At 33.9% G+C, this 15,614-nt stretch overlaps 1 protein-coding gene across 10 annotated transcripts in view; it reads left to right on the plus strand.

The window, feature by feature from the left end:
* The window catches only part of ZGRF1 (zinc finger GRF-type containing 1), a 78,355-nt gene that overhangs the window by 16,733 nt on the left and 46,008 nt on the right, over positions 1-15,614 (plus strand). For all 10 annotated transcript variants that reach the window (XM_074228684.1, XM_074228678.1, XM_074228680.1 and 7 more), the window contains 3 exons: positions 4,687-4,766; positions 7,371-7,433; positions 11,293-11,376. In XM_074228684.1, the coding sequence (XP_074084785.1) occupies positions 4,687-4,766; positions 7,371-7,433; positions 11,293-11,376 (227 nt within the window). The remainder of the gene's footprint in view (positions 1-4,686; positions 4,767-7,370; positions 7,434-11,292; positions 11,377-15,614) is intronic.

Consider the following 15,614-nt stretch of genomic DNA (forward strand, 5'->3'; position numbering starts at 1 on the left):
AACGATGATCAATGTTTTGAAGGAGTAAAATTAAAAGAAGTGTTTACAGTGGCAAGTATATTTTAAAATTTAACTTAGTTGGGAATGAATCTAATATTGAGATCTGGGCAATATGTTAGCTAGAAAATTAACATTTTATTGGTTAATTAAGATGTAGGTAATGAAAGTGTTTATGGCCACATCTGTCCTTTAGAAAATGAGATGATTTTTAGAATTGTAGAGCATTGTAGTGATATAAAATCATTTTAAAATCTCCATCTTGATTTGTTGCTTTGAAATCCAAGGGGAAAAATATTAGATTTGAATTTTTTTAATTATACTTGTTAATCAGAATTTTTATGAAGAATAAAGGCTAGAATACTTTTAATAAAGTCAGTTTGATTAAGAAGCAGATTAAAAATCATTAAATTGTTAACACAAAAATTTGATATAATGAAAGTGTATATATATATACACACACACGAACTTACTGTTAACAGATGGTGATAGGTTATTGTGGATGCTAATTTAGATTTTCTTTATTTTATTTTCCTATCTATAGTATTAACTATGGTATTATAATTCCCCCCCAAAAAATCTGGATTTGAATTTTGGTTCAGTGTTAACAACAAATAATTGGATAAAGTAGAACTAGTAGAAATTTAACATCATGATAGGATGATTCTGGAATTTTCTCTGAAGAGCTTCAATTAGTAAACCAGTGATCTTTATGGGTAATAGCTGTTTGTTACAGTTATGTTGGCCCTTCCTAAACTGAACACTGGTTTGTTAAATTAGACTCATATATCAGTAATATTATTATTTTTTACATCAGTGATATTATTTTTTTAGAAGAATCCCGCACATTCTAAGGAAAGAATAAACATAAATGCAGTGATTCACTTTTATAGGCTTTTCATTTTGATTTGCCAGTACTCCAATAATGTAGCAAATAAGCAAACCTGTAATTTGGAAATAATAGATTAGCCAACTTGTTGATCACATGATTGATGCTTATTCAACTGTGGGATATTAAATGTCATAACCTAAACACAATTTTAACAGATCTAGGGGACATAACAATATGTTTTTCTGTAAGATAAATATTAATTGTGTGGTGAAGGATAACTACATTAAAATAATAGTTATTAAAAATGTTCAATTATGAACTATTAATTTTGGTCATAATTTACTGGAAGATTACTATTTTGTAATTTGGAAATATTTACAATTTTCAAAATTAAAATGAGAAAAATATGGTAAAAACATGCCTGACAAACTAAGTACAACTAGAGAAATAATATAAAATCATAATGACATGCTTTCAAGGAATTTCAGGATGACTAGAAATTAAGTTTTTATTTTTGGAAAAATTCTAAAATTGATGTCATCTTTTGACTGGTAGAGAAAGATATTTTCCCCTATGCTTTAAATACATTTCTTTGAAAAGAACAGACTTTTCTGAAGCAATTTAGAATATTTGAATTTAATTTTTTAAAAATAGCACTAATGAATAATTTAAAACTTTTGTAAATTAAGAGAGAATTCATTTTATAATACATTTGGAATGTCTTACATTTTTTTCATTATAATAATCCCACTAAATATTTATACAATAGCTGAGATAATGTTAATTTAGAATTTAATTTCACTGTAATTATAGATAAAAAGCATTGCTTTCATGTAATTTTTTTGTTAGTGGTGGGGTATCCCATAGAAATTCCAATCACTAAAGTCAATTTATTTCATTTTTGCTATCTTTCTGGAATTTAACAAGAAAAATTTGAAATCAGAAATAAGTCTTAAATATTGAAGTTTGATGCCAGTATAACTGTTAGCTTTTTGTCATGACTATGATAATAATCATTTTCTAAGTTTAGTTTTACTGTGATTATAGTAAAAACTAAACTTCTATACCTGAGGTCACTAAGGTAAAGGGGAAAAATTATAGTTTTTTGCAGTAAGTTTGTTTGGAAGTAAATTCCTGTGGAAAGAATTGTTTACTCTTCCAAAATAATTTGTATATTTAAATTTTTACTGCTTGGTTCTATTACTCATACAGTAAAACTAGAAATTAAATTCAGTGGCAAATTAATACTAATTTAAACTTGAATTTTTCCTCAAATGAATATGTATTCCATTTACCTCAATCTTCATAGAATCATAATTTCAGAGTTAGAAAAGATGATAGAAATAATCTAGGCACACCTCTTTTCCATGAAGAAACTGAGGCACTGAGAGATATTTTTCCAAGGTTACAAATAGAAACATTGGTGGATTTGAACTTATTTTCTTTACTTTTTTAAATAAGTTTTTATTCATGTTTTCTGTCTTACAACGTTATGGTTATCCTTAGTATCCCTTTTCTTCACAGAAAGCCATACTATATAACAGACAGTATTTTTTAGAAAAGGAAAAAATATCACAACATTGATGATAAATACTTTAAAAAAGCTCCAAAGTTTGTGCAATAACATCTTTAGATCTCTTATTCTGTGAAAGGTTGTTTTGGAAAGTATCTTCTCATATCTTCATTTTGAGTCCTGCTTACTCTTTGTAACTCTTTTGATTTTTAATAGTATGTAGTTCTTTTCATTTACATTTTTGTGCTTACTTCACTTTGTATCAGTTCATATCGATTCATATAGATTATTTTCCATGCTTCTCTATATTATTCATGCACATCTTTTCTTATGGCAGAAATATATCCTATTACATTCATGTACCATAATTTTCTCAGTTTATGGGCATCTACTTCATTTCCAATTCTTTGCTACCACAAAGAGTGCTGCTATAAATATTTTGTTATATGTGGGCTTTCTTAAAAGAACAAAAACCATTCTTCAATAGATCTCCTTTAAACATAGTACTGGCATCCCTGGGTCAAAGAATATAGATATTTTAATCACTTTGCTTAATTCCATATTATTTATTAAAATGGTTGTACTGATTCACAGCTCCACCAAGAATGCCCTATTGCAGGGCAGCTAGGTGGCACAGTGGATAGATCACTGGCCCTGGAGTCAGGAGTACCTGAGTTCAAATCCAGCCTCAGACATTTAATAATTACCTAGCTGTATGGCCTTGGACAAGTCACTTAACCCCATTGCCTAGCAAAAATTAAAAAAAAATGTGTTATTGTGCCTGTCTTCCCAGAACCCTTCCAAAATTGAGTATTCCTGGGTCATCTTTGTTAGATTTTTTTGGCTGTGAGGTGAAAGCTTATGGTTGTGTGAAATACATGGTTTGTTTTATTTCTCATTTTTGGTGATTTGGAGAGTTCATCCATATGATTGTTAATAGTTTGTAATTCTTTGAAGAATTCACATTTTTTTTTGACTCCTTATCAGGGAATAGCTTAGTTGTCTGTATATTTTGGATAACAAATTATTATCAGAAAAATAGAACAAATTCCTCCTACCTCCACTCCCAATCCTACTGTTTCCCTTCTTATCCTAGGTGCAGTAATTCTGTTTATGGGGATACTTTTAAGAGGTAATCAAAGTTACCTCTTTTTTATTTTGAAATTGTCTTTATCCCTTGTTTGGTTAAAAATACATCTTCTATTCAAAGCTGTGAAAGTTATGTAATCTACTATTTTTTATTTTGCTTATATAGTATGATTAATATTCAGGACACAACCATTTGGAATTTTGTGGAATATAGCACTAGAAGTTGGTCCAAGCCTAAATCTCTACAGTATTCCTAGCAGTTTTTGTCAAATAGGAAATTCTTTCCTAAGTGCTTCATATTTTCTGGTTTATTGAATATCAAATTATTGAACTCCATTGTTTCTGTTTCTTATTTGATCTCTTCTACTTCATTTTTTAACCAATACCAGATAACTCTGATAATTGCTCCTTTATAACATAATTTAACCTCTGGAAGTGATATTCTCTTGCCTTTCCATCCTTTTCATTATTTCTCTTGATGATACTTGGATAAATAGATATGGACATACATATTTACATTTTTTAACAGCTATTATTTTTAGAGGAATACTTTTCCTATTTGCAAATACAACATGACATAAAATAAGCATGACATAGAATAAGTCTCAGGGGGATGAGTAACTTAGTTGACAATATGATGCATCCTATCTAGAGACTATAATGATTTTTAAAGTGTGATTATTGATATGCTTGACAAAATAATTTATAAAGAATATATACCTATGTGACTAAGGATGAAAAATTAGTCGATTTCTACTTTTAATGTTAATGAATATAAATGTATATGTATGTGTGTATATTTTTATAATATCAGAGCATCCTTTTATCATTTTTCTGCTTATTGCAATTTATAAAAATAATTTATTGCTGGTACCTATAAGGATGCTAATGGATTTACCAATTAAAAAAGAGGTTAGTGATTAGCAGTATCTTAGCAGCAGAGTACCAGTGGTCAAGGAAGAGACTGCAGCAGTAACAATTGGCCCAGATATCACTGAAAATAAGATTCTATACCTTCTTTTTTTTTTTTTTGGTTTGTATTGGATTACCAATTCTTATTTTAGTGTTTATTTCATTTTCAATGAGTTTGTAAAAACCCTTCCCGTTAAAACTTAAAATGTAATCATTATAACTTGTAATCATAAAATAATTTTCAAATAACATTTTACCCATCACTTTCAGTTTTAGGTATATGTTTTTATTTGCATTTTAGCAGAGTACAGATAATCTAAAAGGTATACTTTTTCCATTGTAGCCAAGAAACAATTTACAGAAATATGCTACTCATCAGATATTTCAGAGCGACCTAATCTATATCAAAATTCTACTAAACAGGTAATATATTTTTATCAGTATGCTCTTTTATGAATCTAGATTTAGTTTGTCTATTGCCCATTTTAATTTGAACATAGTCCATTTGCGTAAACCATTACAGCACATAGTCATTAAACAGTATTAGTAGGCAAGGGCACTTTCCTAGGAATTGTTGGGGGTGAGGGAGAGGATTCTGAGTAAGATAAATTCAACATTCTAGTTTATCACTGAATTATCATAGTGTTGGATATAAAGTTAGAGATCAGTACCTGAGTTCAAATCTGGCCTCAGACACTTAATAATTAGCTAGCTGTGTGGCCTTGGGCAAACCACTTAATCTCATTTGCCTTGCAAAAACCTAAAAATAAAGTTAAAGATTATATAGTACAGTTTTCTCATTTGACCATTTGATCTTTTTAAAAAATTTTATTTAAGGCAGTGGGATTAAGTGACTTGCCCAAGATCATACAGCTAGGCTGGCTTTGATCTCAGATCCTTCTGACTCCAGGGCCAGTGCTCTATCTATTGTGCCACCTAGCTGCCCTCCTCTTATTTGAATGAAAAAATTTAAAAGATGAGTTATCTTATTAATGTGCCCATTTTTTCTCTAAAAAGATCTGGGATGTACAAATACCTTAATAATGATGCCTCTGCCAACTCTCCAGCCAATGTCTGAAGCTTACCTCATTACTACAATTAGAGCTAATAGAGAATTTATAAAACCATATGGTTTGACCCCCTTAAATCTACAGTTAGGGAAACAGCTTAGTTGCTAAAGCCAAGGTCATCTAGGTCATTAGTAGCAGAACTGTCATAGACTCAGATTAGAGATGGAAAGAATACTCCCTCACCCCCATTTTACAGCTGGGGAAATTAAGCCACAAAGATTTTAAGGCATTTACCAAAGGTCAGATAGATAAGGAGTGAGATACCATGATTTGAATTCATTCCTTCTGAGGCTAAATCAGTAATCTTTTTAGTGTGTCACAGTTTTTCTTCTCAGACTTTCCCTTTTCATGTATATTTACTTTATATATATATATATATATATGAAAATATATATATATATATATTATATATGTATATATATATAAAATCAGTGTGTGTATTTGTATAAATATATATACACATATATCAGTGTAACTTTTGTAGATATATATGTAGAGATGTATAGCTGTATGTGTGTATATGTGTCTATAGATTTTTATATTTGTATACGTAGACATATATATACATGTATAGGGGTCTGTGTGCATGTGTATATGTATGAGGGAACAAAGAAATCCATTTCAGGAATGGAGGACAATAAGAGCAAAGACAGATGAAAAACCATTAACAGAAAACATTTTAAAATATATTAACATGTAATAATATTATGTAATATAAAATATGTGTATCATATATTGTAATATATTATGATCTTATATAATATGTAATGTAAGATATTATATAATATTATATATACCATCTCTTTATATTAATTATCTGTCTATCCATCTGTCTAGCTATATTTTGTAAATGAGTTTCCCATCTTGGAATGGATTCTCTTTCTTCATCCTCATCTCTGCATCTTGAAGTCTCACTTTTCCTTTAAGGCAAATTCAGGTGCTATCTTATCTGAATCTATACCCTCTTTGATGATCTGTGTTATATTTGACTTTATATTCTGGGCATGTATCATAATATCTTGCACATAGTAGATAGGTTATATTCCTTATTACCAGGTGCTTTAAACATAGAAGACAATAAAATTTTTTTTTAATTAATTTTATCAGTGAATAGTGACATATGTATCTTGCCAAGTTTGTTTAGTGGAATATTTAGAACTGGGGTCATTATATTTTTTACCAAACTATGCTGCTTTCAGTATTTTATATATTTTAAAAATATTCATTGATGAAAAAATTTTCATTGATGTTCTTCATATTATTTCAGTTTCCAGTTTATTTTCTGCAAATATAATTGAATCAGTTTGTCTGAATTTTCGTATTATTTCACTATCTTAATTTTTTTGTTATTGCATCCCATATATTTACAATCCTTTGTCCCCCACAAAAGAAAAGTTGCTATAAATATTATTGCGCATATCTGTTATTTTTCTTCTTTCACATTCTCTTTGGAATACAGAGCCAACCATTGTATCTCTGGATCAGAAAGTATTCATAATTTTATGCATAGGTGGCATAGTTCTAAATTGTTCTCCAAAATGATCAGAATAGTTCATAAATATACATAGTTCATTAGTGTACCTATTTTCTCTCCTTCCTTCAAACCTTTGTTATTTCTAGTAGGTAGCCCAGAATTGAATTAATTTGCATTTCACCAATAAGTAGGGATTTAGTGTTGTCTTTTATTTTTAAAACTTTTATTAAGTTTGTTTTTGTATCATCTACATTTGTCATTGTATCCTCTTTCCCTCCGTTTATATTCCTAAATGAAAACTTCAAGATATTTATATCTTTTTCTACATGTTTTTTATTCATATATTTTAAAGTTTTAAAAAATGTGTCCTTTAAAATTTTTTTTTAATGTGATTTGCCTGTATTTGATAATTCCTGTACTTTTATATTAGGATGTAAATCAAATTGCAATTTTTCAAAATATGTTTTTTGGATTATGTATAAGGTACTTCAAGAAAACCAAGATGAGATTTTTGTAGTACCTAACGGATCATTTGGATCATTGCAGGTGAGTCATCGTTCAAATTATAATTTAGCCAAAAGCTATACATTCAAATTCAGGAATAGCTTAGATTTGAAATAAAGTTTTTGGTTTCTTTTTTGCAAATATTGCATGCTATTTCTGATTTATTTCTTTTTTCATCAATTTAGATGTCATGTTACAAATGCCTTGTCAGTAAAGTTGCTATTGGGCTTGATTATATTTTTCATGTTAAAATGAAGAGCCTTGATTTTTAAATATGATTTTATATACTCTGATACCCTGAAACTCATCATTAATTCATTCTAGGTCTCTTGCTGGATGAAACCAATGAGTAAGGAATGAATCTATTTTATAAGCAATATGTAATTAGAAATAATTCATCCTTAGAACTTTCACATTTAATTGGGCTAATATCAAGTAATGAAGTTGTTTTGTAAGAAAGGAAGCAAAGAATAGTCTCTTTTTCATATTAAAAAATAATAATTTGAAAGAGGAGGCCCCTCAGCATTTCTAGACAAAACAGAAGTAGTTGCTATTTAAATTCACTTGAAACATTCAAAGCCCAAGCAATGAGCCAAGTGGACTTGGTCTAAGGTTCCACAAGCAACAATTGATGAAGCATTTGAAACATTTTCTCTTGTTGGGGATACAAAATGCTGAAACATTTCTTTCTCATCCAAATGCAGTAATCAAGTCAGTAAGTATCAAGGTACCGCTGTACTCAATAAAGTGATCTTGAGATATGGTGTCACTGAAAACAATGCTTAGAGATATATATCTGGTATAGAACTGAAGTGATCTTGTAACTTTTTAAAGGGAAATTTTATCTTATTTTCCCTACTCCATTCAAGGGTATGACAGTGATTGAAATTTAAATGCTAGGCTCTCCAATAAGAGTTTGTAAAAGCATCTTCCAGCTAATACCTTTTTTTCAACATAATCTTTGAGGGGAGAGAGGGAGAACCAAGACAAGGACATAACTGAGCTCTCCAAACTTCTCTTCCAAACAACTTTAATACCTTAAAACAAAGTCTAGAGTGACAAAACCCCAAAAAAGGCTGGGTAAAGCAACTTTCCAGCACAAGACATCTTAGAAGTTGGGGAGGAAAGCTCTGTCAGATAGGAGTAAGAGTCAAGTTTAGGCTCTTCCAGGACATACTGAACCATAGGTTCAGCTGACCTTGGGGATGACAGAATCATCTGTGGCAGCAGATTCTTCTGGAACTCTCAGCCCACAAAAGGTAAGGGGTCAGACAACTAGTCAGAAGGATAATACAGGGGTCTTGCTGGCACTGAGTGTAGGGCTCTGTTGTATTGAGCATAATTGGATCTGGGTTGCAGTCCCAGGATAAGGAGGAGCACTAATATGCCAGAACTTGCTGTCAAAAATGGGAATGGGCACTCTGGTCACAGTTCCAGGGGCAAAAAAAAGAGTTGCTTACAGATCAGGAGAGGAATAAACCCATCTTTCCTTAGATCATACCACCTTGGAAGAACTGAAAGCTTCCAGATCCCCCAGAAATAACTTTGAATACACAGAAAACTTAAAGTTTGGGGCAGCCCTCTCTGGGAGCAGAGTCCAACTTTAATATAAAGCTAATAATCTAGAAAAATGAACAAAAAAATATCCTGACCATTGAAAGTTATTGTAGTGACATGCAAAATCAAAACACAAATATTGTAGAAGACAACAAAGTTAAAACTGCCCCAGAAGAGTTTCTGAAAGAATTCTAAAAGGATTTAAAAAATCAAATAAGAGATAGGGAAAAGGGATAGGGATAGGGAGAGAGATAGGTAGAGATAGGAAAAAAAAGGACTTGCAAGAAAATCATGAAAACAACATGGTAAAGAAGACACAAACAATACTGAAGGAAATAGCACCTTAAAAAAACAGACTAGGTCAAATGATAAAAGAGGCACAAAAATCCAATGAAGAGATGAACTCTTAACATACAGAATTGGTCAAATGAAAAAAGATATACCAAAAAAATGGTGAAGATAGTTCCTTAAAAATGAGAACTGAGGGGGCGGCTAGGTGGTGCAGTGGTATACATTGGAGTGATGATCAACCTTAATGGACATGCTCATACCAACAGGTCAACAATCAGGCACAATCTTGGTATATCTGCAATGGAGAATGCCATCTGTATACTGAGAAAAAATTGTGGAGTTTGAACAAAGACCAAAGACTATTACCTTCAATTAAAACAATGTCATCTTATTATGTAATTCTGCTATATCACACATTATATGTTTCTTCCTTAAGGATATGATTTCTCTCTCATCACATTCAACTTAGATCAATGCATATATGGGAATGATGTAAAGACTAACAAACTGCCTTCTGTGGGGGGGGGGGGAGAAGCAAGATTGGGGGGAAAATTGTAAAACTCTAAATAAAACCTTTCTAAAATTAAAAAAAAAATCTAAAAAAAGACATATGGAAAAATAAGTCCAGGGTGGCTAGGTGGCATAGTGGATAAAGCACCGGCCTTGGAGTCAGGAGTACCTGGGTTCAAATCCGGTCTCAGACACTTAATAATTACCTAGCTGTGTGGCCTTGGGCAAGCCACTTAACCCCATTTGCCTTGCAAAAAAAAAAAAAAATGAGAATTGATCAGATGTACAAAAATTCTCTGAAGGAAAGGAATTCCTTAAAAGGAGAAATGACCAAATGGAAAAGGAGTTATAAAAATTCAGTGTAGAAAATAATGCTTTAAAAATTCGAATTGACTAAGTGGAAGCTAATAATTCCTTGAGACAGCAAGAAGCAATAAAATAAAATCAAAAGAATGAAAAATAGAAGAAAATGTTAACTATCTCATTGGAAAATCAACTGACCTGGAAAATAGATTGATTCAAGGGAGATAATTTAAGAATTATTGGTCTATCAGAAAGTCATGTTCAGAAAAAGAATCTAGAAATTATATTTTGAGAAATTTTCAAGGAAAACTGCCCTGATCTTCTTAAATCAGAGATTAACTAATAATTGAAAGAATCCATCAATCATTTCCTAAATGAAATTCCCCAAAAGAAAGCTCTTAGCAGCTATAAGAAAATTCACATATCATGAAGTCACCTGGTCTAGATAGATAACACAAGATTTAGAACTTTTTTTAGGGTTTTTTTTTTTGCAAGGCAAATGGGGTTAAGTGGCTTACCCAAGGCCACACAACTAGGTAATAATTAAGTGTCTGAGACCGGATTTGGACCCAGGTACTCCTGACTCCAGGGCTGGTGCTTTATCCACTGCACCACCTAGCTGCCCCTGATTTAGAACTTTCTACATTGAAAGGTCAACAGACTTGGAATATGATAATCCAGAGGGCAAAGAAGTTAGGATTACAATGAAGAATTACCTACTCAGCAAGAACTGAGGATAACCTTTAAGTGGAAAAAATGTACATTCAATGAAACAGAACTTTCCAACATTTTTCATGAAAAGATTAGAACTGAATAGGTTCAACTGAACATAATGAAGCATTTACTTTAAGTTCTTCACCTTATTAATTACCCTTTTCTGTATCTTCTTTAAAGATTTTAAAGTGCTACATAAATAGGAAGTGAGAAACAGATTTGGAGTCAGGGAGACCCAAATTCCAGTGTTGCCTCTGACACATTCTGCCTATATGATACTATGGAGTAGTATGTTCACCATTCTAGGGAACTCTAAGCTTCCTAAGTTGTAAAAGACTTAGTGATCTGCGCTGGTGAGGACAGTTTCCTTACAAGGAACTCCTTATACTAATGAAATTACAGGTCTAGACCTTGCCTCCCCTCCAACCTCCATCACAATAAATAAAAAGTCAAATAGTATGAATTGATCACGGCCTGACAGATACTCCAGATCCTAACTAACATGCTTATTGCAATTTTCTTTCAGTCCTCTTCCTTGAAAGATGAAGAAGAGAAATCTTTTATAACTTTCATACCCAAGGGAAAAGAGAAGAAGTCCTTAAAACCTAAGGTACAAATTATGAAGAAACATTAAAATCATCTTGTGCACTTTCTGACATTTGTCCCACCTATGAGTTCTGCTAGTCAGAACACTTGAGCAAAATGACATATCATTTAAAGAATGACAAGAATATTTTATGGCCATTTCTTTATTTTGAAGTCTTATTCCTTTTTCGTAATTATTTCATAGATGTTGCATCCACCAGTTCTATAAAAAAGGAAATGAAAGGCAGCAAAAATGTAGTTGAAGGATGATCTCAAAGCTGGAAGGGCCTGCCTCTTAATTCATACCTGGGAAAGTTATCTATCCCCTCTGTGTCCCAGGCAGCTCTTTGTAGGTTGTAGAACTGTCTGGGATTGCAGTATAAAGGAAAATCCTCCTCACTAGAGCTTATGTTGATGAAATCACAAGTGTAATTTTTTTTAAAAAATCAGATACTTTTCATAATAGTAAAATACATTTTATATATAAAGTTTTTCTCTTTTTTGAAATAACAAAATAGAGATAGTGGACATAGTCTATACATCCATACAGTTTAACTTAGGATCTTTTAACTTGTTTTTTAAAGTATTTTGGTAACTTTCAAAATAATGGGTTTCTTTTGTAATCCTGCATATTTTATTTAAAAATGTCATTCTTTTTTTTAATTTAATATTTATTCTCATTTTGTACAAATGATTTTTTTATATATTAATAAAATATTCTTGTTTAAGAGTAAACAAAATACCCCCTCCCCCCAAAAAATATAGATTCGTTTGAGCGATAAAGTAAAGGGGGGAGAGAAAAAATAAAAGTTAAAATTAAAATAAGAGTAATAATTGTGGGTATGGCCAGGTGGTGCAGTGGACGGAGCACCAGCCTTGGAGCCAGGAGCACCCAAGCCCATATCTGGCCCCGTAAACCCAGCAATCACCCAGCTGTGTGACATGCAAGCCACCCTAACCCCACTGCCTTGCAAAAACCAAAAAAAGAAAAAAAAAGACCAAAATAAAATAGTAATAAATAGTAGGGGCGGCTGGGTGCCAGACAGAGCACTGGCCCTTGAGCCAAGAGCACCTGGGTCCAAATCTGGCCTCAGACACCCAAAGATTACCCTGCTATGTGACCCCAGGCAGGCCACCCAGCCCCATTTGCCCTGCACCTCCCCCCCCCCAAATAATAATAATTATAAAAAATGTGCTTTAGTCTGTGTTACAACACCACCAACTCTGTGGGGGGTGGATCACATTCTTTTTGGATTTTTTTTTTGTTTGTTTTTAGGTTTTTGCAAGGCAAATGGGGTTAAGTGGCTTGCCCAAGGCCACACAGCTTGGTAATTATTAAGTGTCTGAGACCGTATTTGAACCCAGGTACTCCTGAATCCAGGGCTGGTGCTTCATCCACTGCGCCACCTAGCTGCCCCCCGATCACATTCTTTATGATAAGTCCATCACATCCATATTTTTCCACCATTGCCATTACTGATTGCAACTCCCTCCTTTCGTATTTCTTCACTACCATGTACTATATTTTCTCTCTCCTTTCAGTCTGACTCTGCTGTAGGGTAGCTGAGTGGCACAGCAGAGAGATCCCTGGCCCAGGGGCCAAGAGGCCCCGAGCCCCTCTACCACCCCTTAAGTCCAGCATCCACCTGGCCCCTATGGTCCCAGACAGGCCATCCAATCCCAGCCCCTTGCAAGAAGTAAAAAAGAAAATGTGTCATATCTGACTACTCTCCCCCCATGGTCCATCTTCTCCTCCTTCATTCACATCCCCACCCCTTCCCCCTGTCCCCCCCCCCTTCTTATTCCAGATGTCTATACCCCATTGAGTATATATGCTGTTTCCTCTGCTAGCCACCTCTGATGAGAGCAAAGATTCCCTCATTCCCCCTTGCCTTACCCCCTTCCATATCATTGCAATAGTTCATTGTAATAAAGAAAAATCTTATTATATGAAATATCTTGGCCTATTCCCCCTCTCCTTTTTCTTTCTCTCATTACATTTCAAATTCAGCTTTCTCCTGTGCTTCATCTATAAAAGCTCCTTCTACCTGCTCTGTTAATTGAGAAGGTTCATGAGTATTATCAGTGTCTTTTTACTATGCAGGAATACATGCAGTTCCTCATCAAGTCCCTCATATTTTCCCCATCTCCTCCACTCTCTATGCTTCACCTGAATCCTGTATTTGAAGATCAAACCTTCTGTTCAGCTCTGGCCATTCCAACAGGAACATTTGAAATTCCCCTGGTTCTTTGAAAGTCCATCTTTTTCCCTGGAAGATGACATTCAGTTTTGCCGGGTAGTTGATTCTCAGTTGCATTCTAAGCTCTTTTGCCTTTCTGTATATTATATTCCAAGACCTATGAGCTTTTAATGTAGTTGCTGCTAAGACCTGTGAGATCCTGAGTGTAGCTCCACGGTATTTGAATTGTGTCCTTCTGGCTGTTTGTAATATTTTCTCTTTGACTTGGGAGTTCTGGAACTTGGCTATAATATTCCTGGGGATTGGTTTTTTGGGATCTCCTTCTCTGCGGGATCGGTGGATTCTCTCCATTTCTATTTTGCCCTCTGCTTCTAGGATATCAGGGCAATTTTCCTGTAGTAATTCTTTGAAAATGATGTCAAGGTTCTTTTCCTGATCATGACTTTCAGGGATTCCAATAATTTTTAAATTATCTTTCCTAAGTCTGTTTTCCATATCAATTGTTTTTTTCAATGATATGTTTTACATTTTCTTCTAATTTTTCATTCTTTTGGTTTTGAAGTATTGAGTCCTGATTTCTTATAAATTCAGCAATCTCCCTGAGTTCTATTCTTTGTCTGAAGGATTTGTTTTCCTCAGAGAGCTTTCTTATCTCTTTTGCATCTGGCCAATTCTACTTTTTAAAGCATTCTTCTCCTCAATAACTTTTTATCCATTTGACCTAAGCTGGTTTTTAGCATGCTATTTTCTTCAGCATTTTTTTGATTTCCTTGACTAAGCTGCTGACTTCATTTTCATGTTTTTCCTGCATCTCTCATTTCTTTTCCCAGTTTTTCTTCTAACTCCCTCATTTGATTTTCAAAGTCTTTTTTGAGCTCTGAAAGCCTAAGCCCAATTTCTGTTTTTCTTGGAGTCTTTAGATGCAGGAGTTTGTGCTTTCTCATCTTCAGACTGCTTCAGACTGAGTGTTTTGATCCTTCTTGGGCTCACAGGTAAAATATTTCTCATGGTGTTCCTCTTTTTTTCTCTGCTTGCTTATTTTCCCAGCCTGAGCCTGTTTTGGGCTGCTTCCTGAGCTTTTGGGACACCCCCACAAGGATCTCAGTGTGTGAGGCTTTGTCTTCCCTCCTGGTCTGTGAATGACCATAAGTGTCCGCCCCACCCCCTGCTATGGGGCTGAGGTGGGGGGGGATCCTGCTGTTTTGTGGGGGGGCCTAGACTGCGATCAGGATCTGAATGTGGTCAGAACCCCAGAGTTCTGTTCCAGGGTCAGAGGACAGAGCTCTGCAGTCTCTCTCTTCACTTCCCCCCCTAGGTTCAATGGGTTCATGCCCTGCAGGCTCCTGCTTACCAGCTCAGCCTTTTTCTGTTTCCTGGATCTGGACTGCTTTGGCCAAGCTGATCACTGATTGCTGGGGGTTGGGCTTCACTTGCCCGCTTTTGCAGACGTCTACCCCCCTTTCCCCCCAGTTGTGGCTGGTGCTCCCTGGGGCGTAGATCAGGAAACTCCTCTGCTGCTGTGAGCCATGTCTCCCAGTGCCTTGAGGCTGCCTCTGGCTGGCCACCCCTCCAACCTGCGGGAGCAGAGTCTTTTTCCTCTTTTCCAGGTTACCTTGAGTAGGAGAACTCTAAACATGTCATTCTAAGAAGGTACCTGGATTGTTAGACTTAACCTGACTGCTAAAGCTGTGTGTAATACAAAAAAAAGAGTTAAAAACCCTGTTTTCCTCTGTATCTAGAATGTATTTCCACTCATTTGTATCTTCCTCTTTGGTCCAGTTCAGAGGTTATTTCCTTCATAAAATCTTACTTAAACCTCCATCTAGAAATGATCCAGTATCACCAATTTCTTCTCTCTTATGTACAACTTACATTCAAACAATAACTTAAAGGTTATCTATATCTCATCCTTTGGTAGAGTGAAAATTTTCTGAGACTGGTCTCATCTTTGATCTTTTATCTGAGTGAGCAAATTTCATGCTTTTGGATACTTATTTAGTATTTGTTAATTTTAAATTATATTCTCTATCAGAAATCCATACCCTCTGATATAAACTTTGGC

This window comes from Macrotis lagotis, chromosome 3 (assembly GCF_037893015.1).
Source record: "Macrotis lagotis isolate mMagLag1 chromosome 3, bilby.v1.9.chrom.fasta, whole genome shotgun sequence".
NCBI lineage: Eukaryota > Metazoa > Chordata > Mammalia > Peramelemorphia > Peramelidae > Macrotis > Macrotis lagotis.